General features: G+C 47.6%; 11 protein-coding genes across 11 annotated transcripts; 7 read left to right on the top strand and 4 right to left on the bottom strand.

Moving 5' to 3' along the window:
- Positions 1-437: 437 nt before the first annotated feature.
- Positions 438-1,823, top strand: FPOAC1_011686 (uncharacterized protein; the record flags this gene model as incomplete). Its single annotated transcript, XM_044856053.1, has 1 exon — positions 438-1,823. The coding sequence occupies one exon, from the start codon at positions 438-440 to the stop codon at positions 1,821-1,823; it is 1,386 nt and encodes a 461-aa protein (XP_044703366.1).
- Positions 1,824-2,465: 642 nt separating this feature from the next.
- Positions 2,466-2,973, top strand: FPOAC1_011685 (uncharacterized protein; the record flags this gene model as incomplete). Its single annotated transcript, XM_044856052.1, has 2 exons — positions 2,466-2,580; positions 2,639-2,973. 2 exons carry the CDS (start codon positions 2,466-2,468, stop codon positions 2,971-2,973), a joined length of 450 nt encoding a protein of 149 aa, XP_044703365.1.
- A 545-nt stretch (positions 2,974-3,518) lies between these two features.
- Positions 3,519-5,397, bottom strand: PHO5 (acid phosphatase pho5; the record flags this gene model as incomplete). Its single annotated transcript, XM_044856051.1, has 4 exons — positions 3,519-3,986; positions 4,033-4,529; positions 4,580-4,812; positions 4,862-5,397. 4 exons carry the CDS (start codon positions 5,395-5,397, stop codon positions 3,519-3,521), a joined length of 1,734 nt encoding a protein of 577 aa, XP_044703364.1.
- An 867-nt stretch (positions 5,398-6,264) lies between these two features.
- On the top strand, positions 6,265-6,933 carry FPOAC1_011683 (uncharacterized protein; the record flags this gene model as incomplete). The annotated part of the gene is made up of 1 exon (XM_044856050.1): positions 6,265-6,933. The coding sequence occupies one exon, from the start codon at positions 6,265-6,267 to the stop codon at positions 6,931-6,933; it is 669 nt and encodes a 222-aa protein (XP_044703363.1).
- Positions 6,934-10,378: 3,445 nt separating this feature from the next.
- On the bottom strand, positions 10,379-11,566 carry FPOAC1_011682 (uncharacterized protein; the record flags this gene model as incomplete). The annotated part of the gene is made up of 4 exons (XM_044856049.1): positions 10,379-10,628; positions 10,676-11,127; positions 11,194-11,249; positions 11,338-11,566. 4 exons carry the CDS (start codon positions 11,564-11,566, stop codon positions 10,379-10,381), a joined length of 987 nt encoding a protein of 328 aa, XP_044703362.1.
- A 1,532-nt stretch (positions 11,567-13,098) lies between these two features.
- FPOAC1_011681 (uncharacterized protein) lies at positions 13,099-15,689 on the top strand (the record flags this gene model as incomplete). The annotated part of the gene is made up of 3 exons (XM_044856048.1): positions 13,099-13,590; positions 13,669-14,388; positions 14,436-15,689. The coding sequence occupies 3 exons, from the start codon at positions 13,099-13,101 to the stop codon at positions 15,687-15,689; spliced, it is 2,466 nt and encodes an 821-aa protein (XP_044703361.1).
- Positions 15,690-16,734: 1,045 nt separating this feature from the next.
- FPOAC1_011680 (uncharacterized protein) lies at positions 16,735-18,088 on the top strand (the record flags this gene model as incomplete). Its single annotated transcript, XM_044856047.1, has 4 exons — positions 16,735-16,770; positions 16,831-17,638; positions 17,692-17,860; positions 17,911-18,088. The coding sequence occupies 4 exons, from the start codon at positions 16,735-16,737 to the stop codon at positions 18,086-18,088; spliced, it is 1,191 nt and encodes a 396-aa protein (XP_044703360.1).
- A 702-nt stretch (positions 18,089-18,790) lies between these two features.
- On the top strand, positions 18,791-20,813 carry FPOAC1_011679 (uncharacterized protein; the record flags this gene model as incomplete). The annotated part of the gene is made up of 5 exons (XM_044856046.1): positions 18,791-18,818; positions 18,879-19,017; positions 19,067-19,805; positions 19,856-20,451; positions 20,501-20,813. 5 exons carry the CDS (start codon positions 18,791-18,793, stop codon positions 20,811-20,813), a joined length of 1,815 nt encoding a protein of 604 aa, XP_044703359.1.
- Positions 20,814-20,838: 25 nt separating this feature from the next.
- FPOAC1_011678 (uncharacterized protein) lies at positions 20,839-21,798 on the bottom strand (the record flags this gene model as incomplete). The annotated part of the gene is made up of 1 exon (XM_044856045.1): positions 20,839-21,798. One exon carries the CDS (start codon positions 21,796-21,798, stop codon positions 20,839-20,841), a length of 960 nt encoding a protein of 319 aa, XP_044703358.1.
- A 743-nt stretch (positions 21,799-22,541) lies between these two features.
- FPOAC1_011677 (uncharacterized protein) lies at positions 22,542-23,591 on the top strand (the record flags this gene model as incomplete). The annotated part of the gene is made up of 2 exons (XM_044856044.1): positions 22,542-23,180; positions 23,235-23,591. 2 exons carry the CDS (start codon positions 22,542-22,544, stop codon positions 23,589-23,591), a joined length of 996 nt encoding a protein of 331 aa, XP_044703357.1.
- A 327-nt stretch (positions 23,592-23,918) lies between these two features.
- On the bottom strand, positions 23,919-26,629 carry FPOAC1_011676 (uncharacterized protein; the record flags this gene model as incomplete). The annotated part of the gene is made up of 3 exons (XM_044856043.1): positions 23,919-23,927; positions 23,977-26,244; positions 26,297-26,629. 3 exons carry the CDS (start codon positions 26,627-26,629, stop codon positions 23,919-23,921), a joined length of 2,610 nt encoding a protein of 869 aa, XP_044703356.1.
- Positions 26,630-27,435: the final 806 nt, after the last annotated feature.

The raw sequence follows: 27,435 nt of genomic DNA, 5'->3' as shown, positions 1-27,435 counted from the left end.
CACCATTTGAGATGCTTTAGAGTTACTTGGCAATGAGCCATGAAACGTACGGCCTCACAGACAGTTTGTGTTTGAAGTAATCATCCATCATAGCGCTCAAGCCGTGGTGGGGCTCTGTTGGGCTGGTAGGCCTTACGGACCCACGAGCCAATCTCGAACGGGAGATGATTCATAGTGATTGTTGTCAAACGCATCAAAAAAAAGAAGAGGCCGAATGCATCTAACAAATTTCCAAAATCTGTGTATATATAATATATATATATATTGCACTACTCTCCCGATACTTTGCTATTGTCCTTCAAATCAAACAAACACAGCGTGCTCAACACTGGTGCGCTATCTTTCCCATCGCATCACCTCTGTAATATAGCGGTCTCACCTTCTATAACCTCAACACCAAGCGACCCGACCCAAAAACAACCTAAAAAATCACCAAAATGGCCACAACAAGCAGCGCAAGCAGTCAATCTTTTGACATAGAGCTCGACATCATGGGCCAACAGCCAGGTCTTCTTTCAATTTATACCCAGATCAGTCTCGTCTACCCCGTCTCTGATCCTTCTCAATATCCCACCATCGTCAGCACCTTCGAGCAAGGCCTTTCACGTCTCTCTAAAGCCTTCCCATGGGTCGCAGGCCAGGTCAAGGCCGATGAAGGAAACCCGGCAGTTTTCAAGATTGTACCATATGAAGAAACCCCCCGTCTTGTGGTGAAGGACCTCCGTGATGATTCCTCGGCGCCAACAATTGAGGGCATGAGAAAGGCGGGCTTCCCTATAGAGATGTTTGATGAAAACATCATCGCACCGAGGAAGACATTACCTATTGGACCTGGTACTGGACCCAACGATCCCAAGCCCGTGTTGCTATTCCAGCTCAACTTTATCAAGGGTGGACTCATTCTCACTGTCAATGGACAACACGGTGCTATGGACATGACAGGTCAAGATGCGATTACCCATCTGCTATCCAAGGCGTGCCGCAATGAATCATTTACTGAGGAAGAAATCTCTGTCATGAACCTCGAGCGCAAGACATTGATTCCCCTTCTTGAGAACTACAAACTTGGTCCTGAGCTGGACCATCAGATCGCTAAACCTGCTCCTGCTAGCGAGGCTCCCGCTGGCGAGGCTCCTCCTGCGCCAGTCAAGGCAAGCTGGGTATTTTTCTCATTCACACCCAAAGCTCTCTCGGAGTTGAAGGATGTGGCTTCAAAGACCCTCGACGCATCGACAAAGTTTGTGTCAACTGATGATGCTCTTTCAGCGTTGATCTGGAAATCTGTCTCGCGCGTACGTCTCGCAAGAGTGGACGCTTCTGCACCCACAGAATTCTGCCGTGCTGTCGATGTGCGGCCCCAAATGGGTATCCCAAGCACATACCCAGGCATTCTCCAAAACATGACCTACCAGGACTCGACCGTTTCCGAAATCGCCAACGAACCATTGGGCGCAACGGCATCGCGCCTACGCTCACAGCTCGACCGAGAACTCTTGCATAAACGAACACAGGCCCTGGTGACATACATGCATGACACACCCGACAAGTCGAGCATCTCCTTCACGGCGGATGCGGATCCATCGACCAGCATCATGCTGAGTTCTTGGGCCAAGGTGGGATGCTGGGGGTACGACTTTGGCTTTGGACTTGGGTTGCCTGAGAGTGTGAGAAGACCGCGATTTGAGCCTTTTGAGAGTTTGATGTACTTGATGCCCAAGAAGCCCGATGGGGAGTTTACAGCGATGCTTTCGCTGAGGGATGAGGATTTGGAGAGATTGAAGGTGGATGAGGAGTGGACAAAGTACGCCCAATACATTGGGTAGATTAGTATCTTAGACTACGAGATATAAAACTTTTTTACTCTTTTCTGTACCTGAAGCTACCTAATTGATCGATCGGACTACTTTACTATACTAGGTATTCTAGTCAGGGACCTGCCGTAGCATCGTCTGTCAACCCGCTGGCGTGGTCGAAGCGTCCATCCACAATAACCTTATCTTGATCGTCTTTGTACCGATTGGCGATTTTCCATCTCCTTACTCAAGCCAATCACTTATTCTCTTCCCCTGTCCGCGCATATTAATTAATTCATCCGATCAAGGGACATTGTCTCGTCATCGCATCGACTGCCGAGTGTGTTATGTGGCTCATCCCTGGAATGATACGTCACTGTGCCACAAAGCAGGTTTTCCAGCACTCGACACGCGCCACACCACAACGGCTCAGCATGGCATCACATTGCGTCTTGTACGACCATCCATCAGGTAAACGAAACAGCCAGTGAGGATCTTTCGTCTGTTCGTTTCAGATCAGAAGATCCCTGCTTGTGATATGACGTATCCTTTCATCAAGGGAGTGGTCTCACGTATAAATGAAGCATGTTCGGCGCTTGCTTTTAGGAGTCTCCACAACGTTCTAGACAACTAGAAATACAATATATTTTATATTTTATTACAGCATTCATCATGGAGTGGACAAAGGCTACATACAACGACCAGTACGAGAAGTGGGTTCCTTGGCTTGAGGATGTCTATCTTCGCTGGTTCACAAAGGACAACAAGGCCAGCTATGCCACAAAGCGTGCGTCTCTTCATCTTCATCACTTGCTTCCCATCATTACTAACACTCACATGTTTAGAAAACCTCGACAAGACCAAAGTCACAGGCATTGAACAAGTAGACACCCTCCAAGACGGCGTCCACAACCTCGCCACCAGCCAAGTCGGCCAAGGCGGCCTCCTCCAACCCGTCGGCGACCTAGCTTCCAAGGAAGGCGTCAACCGAGCCGAGAGACAGGGCAAGGATGACGATGGTGGTTATGTCAATAAGAACACTCCCGGTGCGGGCGCCATGAACAGCACTGCCAATGCTGTTGTTGGTGGTGGAAAGGGTGCTGCTCAGGGCTTGGGAGATGTTGGAAAGGGTGTTGGAAACACTGTTGGAGGATTGCTCGGTGGTAGCAAGAAGGAGTAAATACCCTTGAGAAAGAATATGTGCTTTTGTTATTGGTGTTTTGGGAATGGGCTATACCTATGGTATGGCGTTGGATAATATGATCAGACCAACTGATGGACAACCAACTGTACTACATGAATGTTTAATCACGAATACATACAGCTATGGCTAGCAATTTATCAGATGTAAACTCAACTGGTCTTCATCATGTGGCTTTTCCTTGACCTGCCCGATTTGGTGGTAATGTCCGAGATGCGGAACCCGTCACTTCACGGGAAATGCTTGCACAGTGAATTGAGTGGTGAGGTAAGAAGACAAAGACACTCAGTCAGAATACATTGTTCACAATGACTATATACTACAGTATTTTATACAAGATTGTGAAGGCAGGTTAAGGCCTTGAAAATTAGTTAAATTACCGCAAGCTATCCATTTTATTGTACCACAAAAATAGAATCAAGGAATGTGTTTCCAAGTTCTGAGCTTGTGAGATGGTCTGCCAAGTTTCATCATACAACTAAATTGCAACCTCCCCATCCACACACCTCCGAAACCAATCAGCATCACCCACACAACCAAGTGACACCCTCCCAAACGCTGGTTCGTCCAGGCTTATCCTGACCAACATGAGTGTCGGACTCCAAGGCACGATCATTGTTGGCGTAGTCATCCTCACCTGAGAGCTCCTCAAGAGTCTTGCGAGCAGTCTCTGGAATCAGCAGAGTAGTCAAGATTCCAAGAAGCATGAAAAGAGCGTAAATCTCGAGAACATGGTCCATCCAAGGGGCCTCGTTTTTGTCTGTGGCTCCGTGGGTTCTGAGAATGGAGATAGCACCTTGGCCGATGATGGAACCAACTTTACCACTGGCAGCCGAGATACCGTGAGAGGTTGAACGGTATCGAGTAGGGAATACTTCGCCGGGAACGATGAAAGTGGTGGTGTTGGGACCAAAGTTGAAAAAGAACTGAGCAAGAACATAAATTGCCAGCAGCCCGTTGGAGGGGATGTGGTTGTAAGCGAAACCCATGACCTGGAAATGTTAGTGTCATTTCATATACTCGACATAACCAACTTACAATGAAGAGAATAGTCAAGATGATAAATCCACCAAGCTGAATCGTCTTTCGGCCAAGAGTATCAATAGTTGCCACAGAAACCCAGTAACCCGGAACAGCTCCTGCCAATACAATAATGATATTTCCGACAGCTGTGTTGTAGAGGAACTCATAAACATTTGTAGCATCCTTGGTAGAGTATCCAATGACCTTGAGAATAGTTCCGTTATTCAAAGAGAGACCATAGAACGCAACGTCAAGACAGAACCATGAACCAGCAGTTCCAAGGAGAAGAGAGGCATTTTTCCACTGGCTGTAATGAGAGCAGAAGTCCCTCCAGCTGGCCTTGGGGACTTCGAGGTTGTTCTTGGCGGTTTGAAGGTTCTGAGCACGCGAGACTTCATCAGTGTTGCCTTCACGTTTGCCATTCATGTAAGCCTTGACATCCTCATCGGCTTGCTCAACGTCACGAGCGACGTCGAAGGTGTAGCGAGGAGTCTCAGGGATGGTGAGACGGTCTAATGAGGTCAGTATGATAGATTTGGGAGTAGAGGAGGTGCTAACTTACAGTATAGGGCAATGCAAGCGGGAACAGCTCCAAAGCCGACAAGTGTTCGCCACATCTTGTCAACAGCAACTTGGCAATCACCAGTGCAGCTCTTTGTATCGGCAGCTCCCTCGAGAGAGGACTTGAAGCCAAGGGTGAGGAACATCATGACTAGAGCTGCGACAAGTTGACCAATGCCTTGCATAGCAAAGACGGCAGCCATCATAGCTCCTCGCCACTTGGTAGTAGCGAACCTGACGACGAGTAAGCGACTGACTTGAAACAGGAGATGAAAGTATTTACTCAGAAGTAATGATGGAAGATAGAGGGTAGTCACCGCCGATGCCAACACCCATGATGACACGCCAGAAGATGATAAGTCCAACAAGAGAGGTGGAAGGAGACCCAGCCGTCAAAGCCTGGGCAAGTGTAGCAAAGATGATGACGATCAACTCGAGACCATACATCCGCTTTCTGCCGACAATATCGGCCATCATACCAAAACCCAACTGACCCAAAACTGTACCAGCGGAAGTTGACAGCTTGATGGCATTATCAGAGCTCGTAGGCAACTTGCCCTTGCCAGGATAATAAACAATACCCAACATTATGGTCAACATGGAGACGCAAAAGATATCATAAGAGTCAGTAAAGAAACCAACACCTGCCACTATACATGCTCGAACATGATACCAGCCAAAGGGAGCCTTGTCAATCTCTGCGAGGGCGAGACGGCGTCGTTCATTAGGGTCGGCGATGTGAGCAAAGTCGTTGTGGAAGTTGTGAAAGGCATTGTTTCCGCCACTCGTCTTTGCGACGGGACGGGATTCTTCGGCCATTTTTATAGTAAAGAACAGTAAATATTAAAGGTGTGAATAGTAAATAGGTCAAGGATAGATGGTTGAAGTTTGTAGGCTGCTCAAGATTGTATACCACAGAGACACGCTCAAGATGAAAAATATCCTTACAGCCAAGACCAAGCCAAGAGATCTAACATGAAACGATCTCCCGTGTAGTATAAATATTGTTTTAATTCACAAGCATATCACGTCTGTTTCTCTGTTCATATCAACCTTGAGCCGTCCGAACCGAGAAGTGCTCCTTTCCAACGCCATATCCACAGTCAATCATCCAGTCAAACTGACAATTCGGAGGACATGCTCTCTTGGTAAATTCACCTACGAGTTCTCGGTGTTGAAAAGGAGCGCACGACACTTTTAATACTGATCGAATAGAGTCGTCTCTTGATAAAACGTGTCCCCAACGCCAAGAATGCTTGGCTGAGAGCCTCTGGGGTCATCGGCAAACCGGCAAAGGCAAGCAATATTCCGGGGCGACCCGCTATCAAGAGCTGCCTTAGTAGCTTGCCTCTCTCAAAATTGTATGCTTAACACCTTATTACTGACACCGAGACGTCAGGCGCTATTGTTTCTGGCGATTTATTAACGAACGAGGGTTACCTTTTTAAGACACCGAAATCATTGAGATCGGATATCACGGCTTCAGCTTGTCAGTTGTGTGTTGATAACGCCCGGTTTATTCCCGTTAGCGAGTTTGGACAATTTTGAGGATTGCTTCACCTACTGCTACCACATTCGTCATTCCCTCCCTGATCAGTTAACTAGTTACTTCCCTTAAGGTGCCCTGCACATCAACCATCTTCAACCTCTCGCGCATCCACACATCTCTTCATAGCCTGTACAAAGATGTGGGAATCAGTAGAGCCACCGCCACTCGCAATTGAGATCCTCACCGACCCAAAAGAAAAGAAAGACGCCCTCAAACTCATCGTCGACAGCGTCGCTCAACAGCGCCAAACAGCCTCGCGCGCGCTCATCTTCCATCCTGTCTCTCTCTCAGTCTTCACAGCCTGCCTCGCGATTGTGCACTATGGCGCCAACATCGGCAGCGACATAAGCACCATGCTCATCATATACCCTGGCATTATCCTCACGTACTTGGTCGCAATTCGCTACTTTACCAGCGCATATATCCGCATCGCTGAAGAAACAAACTGGCTGGATTGGATCAAGGAGGATACCATCATCGGAGCTCGTTTCGGCGACGAGATTATTGGAACCGTCATTCTTCGACTTGATCACGCCAGAAAAACAGCAATCATCCGTGGATGGACAACTAGGTCGCGGTATCGTGGTCGCGGTCTTGGAGGCGACGTATTGAACGAGACCGTCAAGATGACAAAGGAGTTGTTGGGCAAGGATTGTACCATTGAGTTTGCGCCCGATCACGCGAACAGCCATATGCCTTTGTACAGCATCTTCAATAGGCCATTCCAGGCGAGAGAAGCAAAGGCGAAAAGGGCACTGGGTGCTGCGTTGAAGGACTGGGACAAGAGTAAAGATGAATCTCGGTAGGCGATACAACAATAGCCTGTTTTGAAGTGATGAGGGTATCAGAGAGCAGCAATCGCCGGCATCGAGGGTCAGTTTTTGATGCTGATCAAAATGTGTAACTTGCAGCAAATGAAGCCGCAAGCTCGGAAATTCAACGATAATGCAACAGTGTTAACAGTAGTAAGAGCAGTAACGCCACAGGGCTTAACATAAGTCTAAACCTTATGTAAGAATATAAGCTCTGAACAGATGGTAAAAAATTCTCCCTCTCTCACAACACAATAACAAAAACAAGGAAGTCATTAACGCCAACGTTCAAAGCCAACACAACACGCGAGTTATTCCAATCGACCGCTTGTGTGACAGTAGCTAATCATTAATAGTCCGCGCAAACATTTTTGATGCTGATAACCTGTCATGATTGGTACCAGGCATCAACTGATGAACCTTCAACACCACATCATTTCAAGCAGCATCCCACCACCTCGAGTTCCAAGTGAAACGCCACAGCCGCTCCGCATATCGTGTCCCAATGGATCGTTGGAAGTGGCCGTCCCGTCGATTGCAATCTTTAATGTCTCGGGCAGTTTGTCACTCCAGTATGTACCAAGCCACATCCTTCTCTCCGAAGCATTACGGACTTGGCTATGTGGAATGGGGATTACAGCTTGAACTTAACAAGGGCAAGATGCACAGCCTGGATGTCGTGGGGTTTCTTATTTGATCTAGATGCTTTCAGAAGTGGATGGTGACGTGGATCAAAGGGAGGCTCCAATGAGACACGATCCAGAAATCCCAGTGGAGGACGCCGTGCACATTCCTATTTTGTTTCAGGATTTGTCTGTGAGATTCATTGAACAAATAGTTTGTATGTACGAGCCGTGTTGTCTGACCTGGTTCGTGACAGATGGGAATAAGGTTGAGAAATTGTAACCAGTCGCCTGCCAATCACCTCCCCACCATGGCTGTGTTGATCGAAATTCATGGAGAGTGAGCAAATGAAGGCGTTTGTTTTGTCTTTGGTGACGTTGACCTAATGTCGAAAAGTTCCAGACTTGTAAATACTCTCTTTTGACTACTCGACGAATATCGTGCATTAATTGTCAATTGTATTTTGTACTGTAATTAATTTATTGACCATCAATTGATGTGATATAGGGTAACATGTCCTCAGGCAATTTGTATCCGTAGACAGCCCCGAATAAGGGCAGTTTTTTCGGAGATGCCTACAGCAGGTTGGGCTATTTGCTAGAATTGATGAAACGAAAAGTCTCATTAAAGAATGAGAATGAATCATGTATATTTTAGTCCGAGACACTGAGGCATCAAATGTACCAGACGGGAGTCGGTCGATGCCCCTCTAAACCACTGTAATTCAGTGGATAAATTGAGTAGAGAAAGTGCTGACAGTTGGTCCAAGTGCTATGGATCCTCCCGCAAGGATCAACCTAATCACATCATTCTCCGCGTGTAATGTAATGTAATGCAATTAATGCAAACTTTGAATCCTTCCAAGTCCAGGCCAGGACATGTCTAAATCATGTTTATACGACAATTCGTATTGCCTCGGCCGGACACACTACACTGTTGGTTGACTCAAAAGATAAGAAACCCCTGTATCATCTCACCAGCCATGGAACAATCCTGGCCTCAAACACTGCAGCTTCAGGGCATTGAGTTGACTATCTTTAATTAATTTCACGAGCTGTTGACAATGATAAGCTTTCACTCTCTTTCCTAACAAAGCCCTAACATAAAGCATATCTTTAACCCAATCGAGACAACCGAGCCCGAGTTCATGTCAAATTTTTACAGGATTCACCGTCACGCTAAAAAAAAGGGCAAGAAAAAAACCACCCGATGCAAGGTATCGACTCATCAGGGGGTGTGTATATGTTGTTGTATACTTGGCAAAAACAAGAATCCACAGCTGGGCAATGCTTAATTTCGGGGCCAAGGTTCTTGGACATGAATAAAAGACTGAATGAAAGATTGAAACAGGCGAGATCGACGATGACCTATTTTTGGACGATTTTTGAAGAGTCGAGTCAGAGTTAATTAAGCATACGTTCACTCAAGATAACCTCAAATACTCAATCTTTTCAAAGTAATGCTACACTATCTCAACACCCCAGGCCTTGGACTCCATTGCTTACACATGTTCTCACGGCTCGACAGACTGGGCAAGCCCGACCACGTCTCCATCACGAATTTGATGTCCGAGCACCAAGACAACGGGAATCCGCTTACTCCGTGTTTTTCACTCTATTATCATACCACTGATATGATGCCTGTTCAGTGATCGGCAGTGCCTCAATGGAGCTTGCTGGGAGGGAACAATACTGAAAGACTGGATCCATTTATGATGGCCATGTTACAGCTTTGAACGAATCTATGACTGTTCAAGTTGAAGAGGTTACGTACCCTCCCTGCCAGCAATTGTCATTCGTGTTGGTCCCAATAGTGGCGTCTGTCGCTTTGACTGACAAGCCATCCGTCAACGCACACTGTAATGCTCATCCACAAACCAGGATACCTATCAAGAACAGTTGCTGTGCTTGGTTCTAGATCCCTTCTCTAATCAATAATGCCTTTGATAACAGCTTACCATCCCATTGTATCGTCGTCTCGTGCCAGCTGACGGCAGGCTAGGTTTACATGGATAACAAGGCAGGGAAGGCCTAACAGGGATTGTTTTTTTGGTATCACCGGTGGAGGCCTGGCCCTGGCACCTGCAGGGTATCTTCCCCTGTCACTTACGCAAGTCGCTGATAACCCCTTCACGGCACTTCCTAGCCTTCGTCTGGCCTTGGGACGGATGAGCACGTTCACTCTGACCGTTGAGAATACCAGCGGTAGCATGAATGAGTTTAAATGATGAGTAAATAATAGGTATTATAAAGGTCAAAGAGTTATTGACTGAATTTTTAGTCCTATCGGTTCATCCGGTACCATCAAACTTTGACACAGCGCTACAGTGATGGTATAACGCTGATCGAATGTTAGACACACACCCTTCAGAGACCAGACGAACCCTTCCCTTGGTACTGCAAGAGCACGAGCCTACCATGTACGAACCCTGGGTTGATCAGCCAGTCTCCCTTGGAAAACGTCTCAAATCATCAACGTGTTGGCAAAACGAGAAAAAAGGAATACGAAGGCTCTTCGCGCTCGCCGTCCGCCACTTTGACGCCATTCTTCCCACACCGCAGTCTAACCATGCATTGCAAGCCATGGCGTTTTGTGTAATTAGTTTCCCCTCTTTTACCTGTGAAAAGGGCGTTTATCACTGTTACCGTGGCTGCCGTTTTGTTTGTTTCGTGCATGTCAAACTCGTCTTGTAGTGTAAATATTAAACCTTTAATTAAACAAAAGACGCTGCTTCATTATTCTATAGTTAAAAGTAAAACTCGGTATATGTAAACAAAAAATAATAAAAAAAGACATTAATGCATATCTATCGTGTTCAAGCTTTCTTGCCCACGTTTATTGACAAGTTGGGGACGTCAAATGTCACGGTCGTGTTGACAGAGTAGGCTTCTGTACCCCATGACATGTACCCAATATAGTCTGATGCAGAGGGGTAATCGGCGTTGTCCATGGAGAGAATCTCCTCGATTAATGGCCAGAGGTCGCCGTCGAACTTTTCGGCTGGTGTATCGGAGTACCATGTCAAGACCTTTTGCTTGGCCTGGTTAATATCGTAGTAGAGTTTGCTACAATAGTTAGTTACTGTACTCAGAAAGCCACCGATACAACTTACAATTCGGTACCGTCAAGAGTCTTTTTGGCAAGCGGGTTCGATCCATCGACATTGAAGCCAAGGGGTTGTGTAGCAGGTCCAATAGCCGCGAACCACACCATGATTTCGTGCGACGCATCCTCACTGTCCTGCGCCTTGGTCTTATCACTGTCCATGAACATATCCATGGCGACGTTGGCGTTGAGCAAATGGTCCTTGAGATCTGTGAGGTCTGTCTTGGTAGCTTGCTTGGCGCCCTTGGCTGACTTGTTTCCGACAGAGTACGTCCACTCAAAGTCGATTTCGATCTTGTCAATGGAGCTGAGCTTGGCGGGGAAGACATCGCCGTCAACTTTGATGTTGGGGAAGGCGTGGACAGGTGCTGTTTCGGGACCTTGAGGGTATTCCCATACTACAGACCAGCGAGGAGCTGTTTGGTTTGTGGCATAGGTTTCGTTGTTGTTCATGTTAACCTGCGCATTTTAGTTTAAAGTCTGGACATAGATGCCATTTAATTGACACAACGTTGTACAACTTACATATAAGCATAATCCTCCATCATCGCCTTCGTCCCAACCCCACTGATTAGGATTGACTACATCAAACGGTTAGCACTCAATTGACGTCGCACAAGTCGCGCCTCCGTAGCACGATGATTGGATTGTTCCGAAAGTTGTACTCACGTGTATATTCTTGACCCTTGGTCTCAGGATGGATACCATAGGACTTTTGGCAATGCTGCTCAGTCGTAATGCCATGCTTCTTTTTGGGACCGGTAGGTTTGGGATCAGGTTTGAACAAGGGAGGACCGCCTGTGGCTTCACGTTGGCTCTGAAGACCGATGAGTACACCCAATGTGATGGCGATGGGCAAGGCCAACAAGCCAAAGTTAACGAGGAACCGAATTGTCATGATGGCGATGAGGGAGGAGAGTTGAAGGAGAGCGTCGTACTGGAGTCGAGTCGAGTCAAGTTACATGTGGAATAGAGAATACAGCCACAGATTAGATAGACATAGACACAATCACACGCATAGACGCAGGGAGGGTAAAAAAAGAACAAGCTTTTTCTGGGCGCAGGTACACAAATAGAACCCGGTAGATACCATCTTTTGCACATGCTGATGTTTCCTCTTTGGTCTTTGTCCCCTCACTCTCCCTTGAAGCGGAGTCTCTTTCTCTCTCCTACGACCGTGAGAAGAATAAATACTACCGATGTACCAACCACTAGACTACGGAGCAGTATGTACATATCAGTCATTCAATCCAATCCAATCAAGTAGGGCGAGGGAAAAAAAGAGAAGAGCTGATAGCGTATCGCACCAGCTGAATGTACACCTCAACCCTTGAATTTTTGTATACTGGTTACACTGTAAGTGGGCCTAGCTTAAAAGGTCTTTCTTGATTATATATTTTTCCTTATTAAACTATATAGTATAATTTTTATCTTATTATATTAAATAGTATCTAAAGAAGAATACTTTCTATTTAGTTATTATAATTAAATAGTTTTATTTAATTAATTCTTTAATTTTTAAAAATCTCAAAATCTCAATATGGACTTTTAATTCGTCAATAGCCCCTGTAAGACCCAAATCCACAGTCCAAAAATACAGGGGTTAAGGTGTACCCCTGATCTATTCCAGGATGGCCCTGGTCCGGGAGTCGTATCGGTCCACTAGATCTCTCGATACGAAAGGTAGGGGAGGGGTGGATTACCTGTGCCTGGGACCAAGCTTTTTCTAGTGAAAGCCCTTGGTCTTAGTGCGTCCATCAGTTGAGTTGGGTTGATCACTTCGGCATGTACGGCTTTCGTTCGTGTTGTTTGTTTGCAATCAGTTAGTGGCTGGAGCTTGTTTTGAACGGTTAGCAAGAATAAAACACGCACACAAGCTATCAAAGCACCGTATCCTCTCTGACCATGCTGCCATAATATGACGGATGAGCCAGTGGAGATGGGATCAAGGGTAGTCTGAAGGTCTTGATTGGAGGTTTCCACAGATACAAGAATGAAAAGTCTCTATTGATTGGATAATGACCAAAAGAGTTCATCCTCAGAGGAGACGGTACCAATGCTGTACATATTTCCCAGTGACTGGGACGGGATCCATTAGGACGTGCCAGTCTCTCACTGGAACTCAAATGACACCCCCCCCTTCGGCCCATCTCCTCTCCCTTGTCTCCCGACTTGACCATCTTTCTCTCTCTTGTTCTTATTCTCGAATACTTCTTGGTATTTTCTTTCCCTTCCATATTCTTTCCCTCGTTACAGAATAGTCAGTCACTCGTTAAAAAAAGAACAAACCCACCAGTCCAAGAGGAAGCCAAAGGCTCTACGCCAAGCCATACGCCCAGCTTCCAATTAACTTTATAGTCACTACGCCTTTTTTGGACCAGCAGAACCAGCACCACGACGCATGCGTCGTTGACCTCTTCCTTTGCAAACATGAACGGGAACGGGAATCGTGACTATGGAGACGAGCACGACAGGGAGTATAGAGAGATGGTAGAGATCGACGTTCAGCGTCAACACCAGCAGCAGCATGAACAAAGACAGCAGCTTCAGAACGACCAGCAACAGCAAGAATACTTCCAGCAAGACTTGCGTTCGCCATATGGTCCGCCTGAGCAGCTGCAGCATCAGCAAGCTTTTACACCTTACTCACCATACCAGTCAGAGTTTGAAGATATGCAGCAGGGTAGATCCATTACAGAGCAAGGTAGACCTCTTCGCCCTTCGCCCGCACATCTTGAAGATTACAGTCCGGCACCTGAATGGCCTCCTCACATTGCCAGCAGCCCGGGACAGTACTTCCATGACACGCCGGGCGGTTCTCGCTCAGGAACACCGTCTCTTCGCAGCGGCCAAGAGACACCCGCCCGTCTGCACTATCACGCAGGCAACTCATCAGTCGACTGGAGACCATCCAGCCTCATGGTACCCAGCCCCAGCGTCCGCACCCTCGTCAACAAGTCGTCCAATGTCACTGACCAAACTTTTTCTCGTGACAAACAGAACCAGAGCCACCTCAGTCTAGCAGCCTTATTGCCAAACGGTTCTCCGCAGAACGGCAGCGACAACACGCTCGCCAAAGAGTACATCGTCGATACCAGCGCTATTCAGACAGTTCACAAACGTGACGATGTTGATATCTGGAAGGGATGGAAGAGATGGGTGTTTAAGCTCGTCCCCGCGCTGACGTTTATGAACACGGGATTGTACATGGCCTATCTGGCTTTGAGAATTGCCTGTGTTATCTGGGCGCAGAACGCAGCAGGACAGACTTACGAGGGAGCGTGGGTGTTTATCGCCGTCGAGATTGCCGTTGCCATTCCCTCATTAATGCACAACATCTGGACGATGTGGTCTATGAAGAAGAGACAGCGACCCAAGTTGAGAGTTACGGGAAACGACGTTCCCACTGTTGATGCGTTCGTCACCTGCTGTGGTGAGGAGGACGATCTGGTCATGGATACTGTACGTGCGGCATGCGACTTGGACTACCCTCGCGATCGATACAGAGTTATCGTGCTGGATGACGGAAAGTCTGCTGGTCTCGAAGATCAGTGTAACAAGCTGGCCATGACGTACCCCAACTTGTATTACATGGCCCGACCCAAGATTCCCGGCCAGCCTCATCATTTCAAGGCCGGTAACCTCAACTATGGTCTCGACGCTGTGCACAAGCTACCGGGAGGAGCTGGTCAATTCATGGCTGCTCTGGATGCCGATATGGTAAGTCTTTTTGACATCTTAGCACCGAAACATACTTACAATTGCAGATTCCTGAGCGTGACTGGCTCCGTGCTATCATCCCTCACATGCTCATCGATCCCAAGATGGCTCTCGCTTGTCCACCTCAACTCTTCTACAACACTCCCCCTTCTGATCCCCTCGCCCAGAGTCTCGACTTTTTCGTGCACGTCATTGAGCCTATTAAGGATGCCCTCGGCGTCGCCTGGTGTACTGGATCCGGTTATGTCGCCCGTCGCGAAGCTCTCGATCAAATTGGCAACTTCCCCCTCGGTTCTCTCGCTGAAGATGTCGCTACCTCGACTCTGATGCTCGGTAAGGGCTGGAAGACAGCCTTTATCCACGAACCCCTCCAGTTCGGTACTGTTCCTGAGGATTACGGTGGTCATTTGAAGCAGCGTACGCGATGGGCTATTGGAACCGTCGACACGTCGTTCAAGCTTAACTTTTGTCTTTGGGGTGACCAGGTTCGCCAAATGACGACTGCTCAGCGATTCTCTGGTTTCCTATACGCTTCGCTGAGTTTGTACACTGTTCTTCTTACCGTTTCAATGTTTGCCATTCCTGTTATCCTGATTATGCAGAAGCCTCTTGTCGCGTACGCAACTGATGAGCAGCTCCGATGGTTGATCCGAGCCTGTTTTGCGTCCGTCATCTCGAACCGCCTGTGCGAGTTTGCTCTGTTCATCCCCGCAGGTTATCACACCGGGCAGCGAGGTTCGCGATACCAGCTCTGGATGTCTCCTTACATCGCGCTTTGCATTATTCGTTCATTCGTCCTCCCGACATGGCTTGGTGGTCAAACACAAGCCTTCAAGCCGACGGGATCTTTGGGCTCAGCGCTCAATGAGCGTGATGCTAAGCTCCGAAAGAACATGTTCCGCCGTCTTTGGGGCATCCTGATCAATTACATGGCCATATTCCACCTGTTCTTCGTGTACCTCACCCTCGTTGCCGTGGTGCTCACGTCGTTCCGTTCATTTGTGACGACCGACACGGTGCGCGACACGCTCACCGCCCTTCTCACACACGCATTTTGGCCGCCCCTGACGTTCCTCTTCATCTGCAGCTCCCTCTGGACGCCCATCTCGTACGCGATTGACCCGCCGGCCATGCCCGACCGGGAGGACCTTCTGAACCGCGATGCAAAGACGCAGGTGGCGCACCCGACGCCACAGAGCAAGAAGATTGCGTTTGGCGGTCAAGCTGCGTGGTTCGAGTTGGAGTACACTGTCACCACGGCTTACACGTGTCTCGTGTTTGTCGCCTCGTTCATCTTTTAACATGATTGAGTCAGTTGTAACGAATTGTAACGATATATACGTGTGAGCATACGACGCGGGAAAGGAAGCAATACGCCGCGTCAAACCAGAAAGACGGGGCAATTTATTTTTCACTGTTTGCCAAAGTTGATTATTTATTTTCATTTGGATTCATTTTACCGGTATATAGTGAGTGCATGCATTATCTATCTATCATACATATACAATAATTTAGAGATGTCGGTCGCCCTCAAAGACAAAAAAGGGGCAGAAGAAGGATAATAGAATGAAACAGATAAAGAATTGTACTAAAAGCGGACGTTTACCGATTGGATGCGATGCATGCACTTGACTTTCGGCGTCTGAATCAGGTTCATGTCAGGCAAAAAAGAAAATGCACGTGAATGTGAATCGTTGACTCGCACAGACTTGACTCAAGCAATAAAGGAGAGGCGAGGAGAGGCGCCAGCCTTTTAGTGTCTTTAAACGCACTAAAAATACCATGAAAAAAAAAGAAGATTCGCGATTAAGTTTTGACACAAAACAGGCGGATCATCATTTTCCTAAATTGTTCAATCTTGAAGTAAAACGAATCTGTATAGTAGTAACAAGCTTTGACGTTGAATCTATGTGTGACCAAACAACAAAAGCTTGTCCTCATCTCTTTTCCCCTCACAGAAACGAGATAAGCTCATCTGCTGTTATCTCTCCTCCTTTTCTCCAGTGAATTCGGGGAATCCTACGGATACCAAATCATGGCCCCCAGTCACTCACTACTCGCAAGGTTGCCAGATGGTACTTAGCTTGGCAACTAACTTTAGCCTACAGAGTTGTACCTACAACCTAACTAACCACTAATCTGTCAAGATCTGGCCCGTCATCTTTAGACGTATCCGCTTTTATTTTTGCTTTTAGACACGTTGAGAAAAGATTAAAAAAAAAAAAAAACCCCTTCTTCGTCCTTACTCCTCTCTTCCTTTCTTCTTTTTCACAACTCTATCCTCCCTCCCCCTCCTTTGCTGAGTTTCGTCGTATACTCTGCAAATCTCCCCAATCGCTAGGCACAATGGCCACCAGACAGCGAAAGAAGGACCTGCCCAAGGTAAGCCAATTCGCTCAAGCTCCAATCTTTTCCCGATTTTCTAACATCGTGTCTTCTCAGGTCACTCTCGAGGCCACTTCTCAGCCTCAATTCCCCGACATCAAGACCATCAAGGATGCCATCCCCGCCCACTGCTTCCAACCCTCGCTCCTCACCTCCTACTACTATGTCGTCCGGGACTTCGCCGTCGTCGGCACTCTCGCCTGGGCCGCTCTCACCTACATCCCTGGTATTGAGGACCAGTACCTTCGTATCGCCGCCTGGATGGTCTACGGCTTCGTCCAGGGTCTCTTCTGCACTGGAATCTGGATTCTCGGTCATGAGTGCGGCCACGGTGCTTTCTCTACCCACGGCAAGCTCAACAACGTGACCGGCTGGTTCCTCCACTCGTTCCTCATGGTCCCCTACTTCAGCTGGAAGTACTCTCACCACCGTCACCACCGCTTCACCGGCCACATGGATCTCGACATGGCCTTTGTCCCCCGCACTGAGCCCAAGGCTTTTCTGTCCCTCCGCATCGCTGGCATGGACGTCGCTGAGCTGATCGAGGACACCCCCATTGCCCAGGCCGTCAAGCTCGTCTTCCACCAGCTCTTCGGATGGCAGGTGTACACCTTCCTCAACGCCAGCGCTGGCAAGGGAAGCAAGCAGTGGGAGCCCACGAGCACCTTGGGCAAATGGCTCCGCGTCAGCCACTTCGATCCCGGCAGCGCTGTCTTCCGTCCCGCCGAGGCCCCCTTCATTCTCATCACCGACATCGGTCTTGGTCTCACTCTCACTGCTCTGTACTTTGCTGCTCAGAAGGTTGGCGTTTCCACCGTCCTCTACCTCTACCTCGTTCCCTACCTCTGGGTCCACAACTGGCTCGGTAAGTTTTTGAAGAGAAGCTGAATCGCGCAACCGTCACTAACGTAAAATTAGTTGCCATCACTTACCTCCACCACCACCACACCGAGCTCCCCCACTACACCGCTGAGGGCTGGACCTACGTCAAGGGTGCTCTCGCTACTGTTGACCGCGAGTTTGGCTTCATTGGAAAGCACATTTTCCACGGCATCATTGAGAAGCACGTCATTCACCACCTGTTCCCGTAAGTTCAATTGGTCCTCATCGCTCACTTCACGTCTGACAACATCGCAGTAAGATCCCCTTCTACAAGGCTGACGAGGCCACCGAGGCCATCAAGCCCGTCATCGGCGACCACTACTGCCACGACGACCGCAACTTCATCGGTCAGCTCTGGAACATCTTTGGTACCCTCAAGTACGTCGAGCACGACCCCGCTGTTCCTGGTGCCATGCGCTGGGCCAAGGAGTAGACCTCCAGGCAGGGAATCGACGGAAGCAATGCTTTGTTATGAGACGATAGAAAACACATTCGCGAATTGAGATGTGATAGACACATACACGATAGATTAGATATCCGCATAGACGCGCGCGATCGAACTAGAGAATCTCTCGCGCCTGGGGCGCAAAATAAAAATGGAGTTTGTCGTTCTTGACTTGACTTGGCATCAGATCTGAATCGTGAAGCCCTTGACTTGAAGCGGTGGAGGCAGGATCACCATCCCCGCTTTGCCACTTGCCCGGGGCGTTGAAACGATGTTCCGCGGGTGTCTAACCACAATAGGATGTTGCTCCAAAGTGTTGAATTTGACTTGTAGCCAAGACTACAACAAAATCACAACCAACACAGCCTGAAGGATTCTTGAGATTCGTCATTCATCCACATGCTTTCACATGTCTATCTCGGCCGCATCAGTTGTTCTTCTCGGATTGACATGATAAGAAAAGATATTCAGGGATGCGACCATCGATAACCGCCGAGATATTGCATACCCTAAATCCTCCTTGAAGCAAGGGTCAGCAAATAGCGGAGTTTCAGTGGGTTTCAGCGGGTTTTACGCCAACACCGCTATCCGACAGGAGATCCATCGAATTCAGCACACTCTGATAACCCCCGCTACTGCCTGCAGCTTGCCCGTTCTGTAAGGTATACCACTGCTCTTATCTTTGTTGATATGGATCAAGTTTCAAGCAGACGTAAAGGTGAGCGTGGCAATTAATGCATTTGGATGGGACAGAATACTGATATGTGATATTCTCTAGCTTGCGATTATTGCGTCGCGAAAAAAGCCAAATGCGATGCGCGCAAACCAACCTGCTCCAATTGTACGCTTTATGCCGTGACTTGCAAGACAACCGTGACGAGTAGACGCAAAGCGAGGCCACGTGAATCTGGATCTCAGTAAGAATGTTCGACTCTCATGTTGTTTTACTAGATGCTGACTGTTGAGACCTGATCGAGTCGCTGTGTTGGAAGAGCGTTTGGCCACTATTGAGTCTTTACTCACTGTACTCGCTGGTAACGCAGTCGCCCAACCTCAGCACGATATCAGTGTTTCCACAAACAATGACGCCTTTTCCAATTCATTTGACATTTGGGGCATCTCACCTGGCCAGGCACCTCATGATACGTCAGGATGTCTTTCCACGTCTACTCCAATCTCTGACTCGCCTCTGGTGAGCGTTCCAACGTCAAGTCAGTTGGAGCTTGCACCTCTATCAGAAGTTCTACCTCTAGTGGACAGTTACTTCCGGAACTATAATGCAATTATCCCGCTGTTTAATGAGACGGCTTTCATGCGCATGCTTCTGGACTTCTTTGCCCAAACAACCAAAAGGTCTATCATATCATGGGCTGCGATAAATGTTGTACTGGCCATCAATTATCGAGTCCTTGAAGGTCGAGGCTCGGACGATGCAGCGCTAAAGACTTGCCTTCAAAATATCCGCTCTGTCATGTCAGAGCTGATGGTACAGGGGAAAGACTTGATGGGGTTGCAGGTTCTTCTGGGCACTGTAATACTGTTTCTTGGCTCTTCGGAGTTTCAACTCGCTATAGTCTTGACCGGCAGCGTTGTGAGGCTTGCTCAAAGTCTCCACCTGAACTCAAAGGAGGCACTCAGAGGCTTGAAAAACGCTGAGAAATCTCACAGAACACAACTGTTCTGGTTATCATATATATATGACAGAGTATGTACACTTAACGATTAACTCCGCCGAATGTCACTAAACAGTCATAGGAAATCTCACAGCGATCTCAAAGTTCATACTCACAGCTTGATACCGATACAGATATGGATCTCCCAGATTCTGATCCCGAGAACAACCTTGGTGTCATGATCTCTTCTACAGACAGCATCCGTTTCAACTACCTCCGCGCAAAAGCCCAATTCGCCTACATCCAAGGCAAAACCTATGATCTTCTATACAGTCGCAAATCCACAACTCTTACAAAAGAGCAGAAGCACAACGCGATACTTCGTATAGAAGAAATGCTGGTAGAATGGGCCCAGGAAATCCCCCTACAACTACATACTGCCGAGGGTATTCGTGAGAGGTTTTCTCCGGCAGCAACGGATTTAATGATGAATCTTTGGTTTCATCATGCCGAGTGTTGGATCAAGATTCGTTCTATATTCACGTTCGAGGATGCATGGATCAATAGAGTCAAACTGTATTTATCCCCGTCAGTCATTGACATGAGTGATGATGTCGATGGGGAGGCGAGAAGAGGCGATATCCCACCTTTGCCTTCTGGATGGGATGAATGCGTTGGATATGGTCGAGTTTGCTTGGAATTGCTTTTGAAGAAGAGAACAACTGAGTACACACTCTGGTAAGCTCCTCCAACCCCAGCAAGATCTGCACTCACAATTGTCTTACAGGCTGCACAACTGCGGCTCATTCTCATGTCTGGTTCTCCTCATCGTCAATCTAATCGAACATCCGAACCAAGCCTTCATCACAAATGACCGTCAGCTCCTCGATAACGGCTTTGCCATATTCCAGCAGATGAGCCGTCATTTGCCAAAGGAGCCGTACGGTGCCATGCTTACCATGGCCCGTGAACTGAATGGCAAGGCAATGGAGCAAGTCAACCGCAAGAGACTAGTCGAAGAAGGGCCTTGTGAAATTGATGATTTTATGATGAGCCCTTCCACCGCATGGGAAATCTTGGATAACATCGAGTTTCAATAGCCCGTTCCAAATTTTCATGGAGTATCTATGCAATAGCACCAGCTGTTCCTCTTATAGCCCTCCGGTTTTCTTCACTCAACTCGATACCAAAATAGTTCTTCAACGCCTCCAATCGCTCATCTTCGCTCTCAAAAGTCTTTTCCATCTTGACGACACCTGCCTTCCTATACTTCATGACATTTCCATCAATGAACACACTCCCATCGATATTGCCACCAACATTCTTTAATTCTCTCGTCTCCATCTCCGAGCAGTCTTCATTTTCAGAAACAAACTGCACGGCAACGACTTTAAAAGTAAAGAAACTAGAAGGACTTTTTGCAGGGGCCATGTTCATGACACGGATATCGTCAGGGAGGGCCTCATGATCTATGAAGCACCACTGAGGAATCCATTCGCCACTGTCATTTGAGCGGAATTCGTAAATCCAGACCTTTTGCTCGCTGAGGTACTGAGGGATTGTGTCATGCCGAAGCCTCATCTGACCCGAATCTGATCTCTCGAAGACGTTTCCGTCCAGGAGTTCCATGGGAATAGTCGGTGTACGGCCTCCAAATCCAACATCTACTGCATAAGATTTGTCTCCGATGGTGACGATATTGAGACAGTGCGTTATACCACCGTACCTCTTCACATCAGGACTGAAGACCCTTGCAGCAACCATGTACACCTCGAAACCCAACGATACAAGAACAGTGTGAAAGAAACTGTTGTTTTCCATGCAGTAGCCTCCTCGTTTCTCGGTGACAATTTTGGTGAAGAGATGGTCTGCGTTGACGTCGATTGTACGATGCCACGAGTAGTGCAGTGTGAGATTCTCAAACGGAACGGTAAGGATTTGGTGTTTTGTAAGTGCGAAGAGAAATTCGAGTTGATTTTCATTTGAAAGGTTGGTAATTGTGTATTTTCGATCCGAGTCTTGGAAGTTGATGCGGTTGTAGTAGGTCTCAAGCTGAGACTCGCTATACTTGACTCTTTCCATCATTTTTATGGTCTTTGGATTTTATTTGTAGTTCTGAGATCTTTGCTATGTTCTAGACAGCTAACTATTTATATAGAAAGATATCCATAACTGATGATGCATTGACTTATAACTTCAAACTTGATTTAGTGATCGGATATGGACCGCGGCCCGCCCAGCGGTGGAGAGGATGACAAATCAAGGTTTTTCATGTTGACTATCAACTATGTCGGCAATGGGTTCGGAAAAGGGCAAAAGGGTTACTATAACTGTAATGGATAGTCAAGGCTGGATAGAATATGTGTATGGACGAGTTGACTACTTATAGTTAAAGTTGTTTAACTCCTAACGGTTTTGAGTTATGCTGACGCTGACTCACCACTACTTGTTTGATTTGCCAGTAGTATACATGGGCATGAGAAGATCTGCTTATCGTTGTTAACAAAGTAGCAGAATTGTTCCAGTACTTAAAAATCTATGGTTTGTATCTGTATAATCTGTGTATTTAGACGTGACAGGGGTTTCTATTAGGAGTTCCCAGGAGTTGCGGAACTCCGGTCCGGCCCGGAACTCCGAGGACTCCGCTATACGAAATCACCTCCCTGAACACTTATACCAAAATATCTTATAAGAACAGACAGTATATAATGAATAGAAGTTTTAATAGCCATCATGATTCAGTTATTTTATACACTTCTTGTTTGCCTGCCACAAATACCATCTTCTACATCAAATCACCCAGAAGAGAACATCTTCCACCCATCACAATGCCACCATCAGAAACAGGAACTGTTATAATAACAGGTGCAAATGGGTCTTGTGCCTTGGGATTTGTCTCTCACCTCGTAGCCCACTACCCAAATCTCACCCTTCTTGCAACAGTTCGCAACGCATCACTCGGTGATCCCAACACAGCGCGCCTCAACGACATAATCTCAACATCCTCTCAAGCTTCTATCGAATCATTGGATCTCTCCTCCCTATCCAACGTCCGCGCTTTCGCAGAGAAAACAGCACAACGCGTGAAAAATGGTGAGCTACCACCTATAAAAGCCATTGTATGCAATGCCTTCACAATGTCTCTCAAAGAACAAGTCTTCACCGAAGACGGGTTTGAGAGGACATTTCAGGTCAACCATCTAAGTCACTACCTTCTTGTCCTCAAACTCCTTGGTTCAATGTCCTCGGACGGTAGGATTGTGATGCTTGGTTCGAACACACATTATACAGATCGACCGCATCCGTTGTTCAGTATGAAGGTTGGTATCCCCGAGGATATGGAAACGCTGGTGAAGCCGAAAATGGACAAGCCCGGGAAGGGCTACGACCATGGTTTTCACAGGTACGGGATGAGTAAGCTGGCCAATATCATGTTTATGCATGACCTCAACGCAAAGCTTGCCAAGGTATTATCATCTTACTCGATTGTAAGCATGTCAAGTGCTAATTCATATACTCAGAACCCCAAGCTGTCTGGAATCACAGCTACAGCGATGGACCCAGGTGGCATGGTCGACTCTCGCGCACACAAGATACAAACACCCCTCATACGCTTCGCATTCGGCTTGATCGTTCTATTACTGCCCATCTTGAAGTACTTCACTGATGAGCTACGATCTTCCGCACAATCTGGACAGGAACTGGCCGAGTTGGCTGTTGGAGAAAAGTACCAGGGAGAAAAGGGATATTTTATGGGGGCAAGACGGGAGAAAGAGGATGCAATCTGTATGGACAATGATAAGAGAGACATATTATGGAAAGCTTGCTGGGATTGGACTGGTATTCAGAAGGGAGAGACCGTTTTGGAGGAGTATTGAAAGGTGCTTGAGGCCAGGCCAGTAAAGAGGGGATAGTGACGGTGCAGAACAAATCGCTTGTGTATCTTATCTGTTTGTATTTTCTTTTCTTATTTTGAGACAGGAACTCATGAAAGCTCTTGTTCCCTCTGTAAAGACCACTATGGTGATCACAAGATAACAACAATTTGGGCCTCTTGATATCTATGTTTAAATCTACAATGGCCAATAATGCCAAACCCAAGAACCATCCGCACGCTCCTACCTAGCTATGTTAAAGCCACCATTCTATAAAACCACTAAACCAAAATGATGGCTCATATTGAACCCCGAAAGCCGTAAGTCGCTTTAATACAACTAGAGAATGTTAGACATGCCGTGTTTATAGTCAAAGAGACCAACTTACGCAGTTGAGTAGCCACATCACTCCCAGAATAGCACCGACGCGGAGATGAAGTCCCGAGGTAACGGACTTGCAAAAGTCTTTGGCACGGTCCAAGTGCACATTGTTAAGCATGGGCATGCTCTCCCACACAGGCTCAACAATCTTAAGTTGATTCTCATCATCATCGTCGATATCCTGGAAGGTCACCTTTGGCTTAGACTCGCCCATAATGAGTTTCACGATCTCGCCCGAAGCCTCGGCGACTAAGTGACTGATCCAAAGGAAGACAGGTACGATAGCCGCCAGATCTCTCCAGCGGTCATTGAGTAGACTGCCATCCCCCTTGAAGACATCCAACAAGAGAACACCTCTTGTATCTCCAGCAAGGAAGACGTGGAACTGTAGGATAAAGGTCTCAAGAGAGCACTTTCCTAGCCATGCTGCAGCTGTAGAGTAGCGGTTCCTGAAGGGTGTGATTGCGTTTCGAAGACCGATGAATCCGAGAACAGGGAAGATGGAAATGACAGGGTGCAATAGGACGTAGATGGCCTTGTTGTCAAGAGAGTTGCAGAAATATCCAAAGCCCAAAACAACCACCAGAGACGGGATTGCTACGAACTTGTAGTTGGTGTACCAGGATGAATCGCGCTCGACTCGTTGGTGCACAACACCAGCAAGCATGCCAACAAAAACGATGGCGCCATCAAGTGTGACTCTGAACTCCCACTCGTTGAGATCCCACTTAATGCGAAAGACAAACTCAAGAATGGCAAAAAGCCATTTCATGACAGGGGTAGCGTTGAGTAGAAGTGTAACAAAAATGAAAGATGCCAGGATCTTACTACCCAGAACTTTGACGCTGTCATTAAAGCTCGAACATACAGCCATGGTGGCATAGACAACCAGGAACCAGAAGCTAACTAGAGGTGCAAAGTAGTAGAACATGTAATCGGTTCCCATAACGTATGGGAGTGCGCAACTGAGTATGTTGAGACGGAGCAGAACGCTTGTAATGCGACGGAACGAAAAGTCTTTCTTGGACAGGAAGTATATCGTATGACCATAGCCAGTCTGGAAAAGATACGCAGCAACGAGCAGCCGAATGAAGATATAGATGGGAAGATTGGTAGAAGCGCCGGTCCAATGGTAGACAAGAATAGCGGCTTGCATCCATCCTTTCCACTCTTCGGTCTGGTCTCGTGCTAGGATACCTGCGTCTTGAACAACAGGTGTCACGGGCGCAGGCGTTGGCTCCGAATCAGGCTCAGGCGCAACTGCAGCAGGAGGCGGTCGAGGCGCGCGGAACTTGACCTTGCGAATGGTGAGTCCGCCAATAATAGCACAGATGCTGCTGAGAAGGTAGAACTCATTGGGGACGAATTCCTTCATGCCCTTGGAGAACAAATGAGTACGGTCGGCGGCGTAGCAGTAAATGAGAGCGACTGCGAAAATGCCAACTCTCATGTCAACGCCCTTGACTGTCAGCGACGAGACAAAGGTGAAGCTCTCGAAGAAAACGCAGGCGATGGCGTACATGGCGAGTATGACAAGAATTACAATCTGTACCCATGACCGACCACCATAGTCAGTGCAGCATGTTCGAGTGTAGGGGTAGCCAGACCTCCGATCCATTTTCGCGTTGCATCGGAGATTGAGGAGGATGTTTGCTTTGATCTCGGCGACGGAATCAATGACATGGAAACCAGTTCCGGTCTTGTCGACGATGGCCTCGGGTTGATTGTGGGAGAGCTGTGGAAAGGCCCGTAATAGGCGAAGGTTATGATCCTTCTCCTGCGAGTAGGTGTAAGCGTCAATGGCTTCAACCTCTCCGCGATGAACACCCTTGGGGCCGGTTCGGGCGGCGGGCATCTGAGCATAGAATGGAGGCGCAACAGGAGCGATGAAAACTTCGTTGCCAATACCCTCGACAGGATCCATCTGTTTTGTACCAAAGGTGGGTAGGTCGCCAAGCTGAAGAATTTCGGTGATGTTGTCCAAGGCCTTTTCGAATTGCACCTCGGACTCATTGGCGAAATAGTTACCAGCATACCAGGCTCCGGCTCCAAGCATGATGAGACCAGGCTGACCGGACTGCTGTTCTTCACTCGAGGGGTCATGCATGTTGTCGCTCATCAACTCGAGCTGGGGTCTGAGAGGATACTTTTTGTGCTTAATAGTATTCCAGTATGGGTTCCAGACATGGATCAATCGGACACCAGCAAAGGTGGTGTTGTAACTTCGGTGAGGATGGAGTTCATGGCGGCCCTTGTTCGCCGCCTTACGATTTAGCTATAGCATTCGGTCAGTAAAGGTCAAGCACAGCGACACACGATAATCATACCAGTCGGGCCATTCCCCAAAAGATCTGTCGTGTTGTAGAGTCTCCGGAAAAGACTGCATGACGATCACCCATGCATTCTTTAATCTCTTCGGCTGTGTAGTGGTGAAGCATACACCCATCAGGCTGCCAGTTCTTGAAAGGCCTCCTCGCACCCGTATCGTCTGGTACATGAAGCCAACTGCCGTTTCGTTTGCTCTCTCCCAGGAGAGCTCTGCATCGATAGGGATCATCGGATGGATAGACTTGCTGAACTGTGATGGCAAAAAAAAGTAAAACGCAAAAGACAATGGGTAGAACACGGCCAACGAGGGCCACGAAGGAGTGTTCCGACATGATGAAAGATTTGATGATGCTCTTCTGACAGAGCGAATTTGCAGCCAAGACGGGAAGCCGGCGAAACTTTTGAATGATTGAAGAAGTAAAGAAACGAAAGGTACGTTTTGCTTTCGCCAGGTTCGCTGAGGCCTGGGAAGGGTGAATCAGGTGGCGCAGGGGGGGTCGCGTCCCTTGCTTCAAGGTCTGAGACAGTTGGGGCATTTTGGTATGAAGATAGGGCATCTGGTATGGACTGACGACGTCCTGGACACGCCTAAGACACGGTCAAAGGAGGGTTGAAGCTATGCATAATATGGACGATTCGTAGGTTGTCGAATGAGAAGCTCGCTGTGAGTTATCGTTGAAGGCGCGGGATAAGACGAGGGCAACAAATAAGTTCAAGATGTCTGAGTCAATTGAAGGGAGTCTAGAAAATGGTATGCAAAAGAAAGAGGAATAAAGAAGAGAAAAAAGAGGATTGACATGTTATACCAGTCAATGTCTCCTTCCACAAGCCGAAAAAAGGCGACGGACAGAGGCGGGAGGAAGGCTGCAGTTGAGTCGCACCTGACTTGAAGCTTAACGTGATACGCTATTCACAGCTACCTATTCAACACCGTACAGGGAAGCAAACATTTTGGTCAAACCTTTAACCTGATGTCGGTCACAATAAACATTGGCATTTCTCGAGTCAATGGTAATGAGCTACTGAAAGCCACATTGCACAAAGAAATGGACATTTGGCTGACTCCCTTGTAATGAAACAACTGCAAGGGAGGCCAACCAGCGAGTCTCAGCCGCAAGTCATCTCTTCCCTTTACATG

Source organism: Fusarium poae, chromosome 4, assembly GCF_019609905.1.
Source record: "Fusarium poae strain DAOMC 252244 chromosome 4, whole genome shotgun sequence".
Taxonomy (NCBI): Eukaryota; Fungi; Ascomycota; class Sordariomycetes; order Hypocreales; family Nectriaceae; genus Fusarium; species Fusarium poae.
This window is presented reverse-complemented; position numbering and strand designations above follow the sequence as displayed.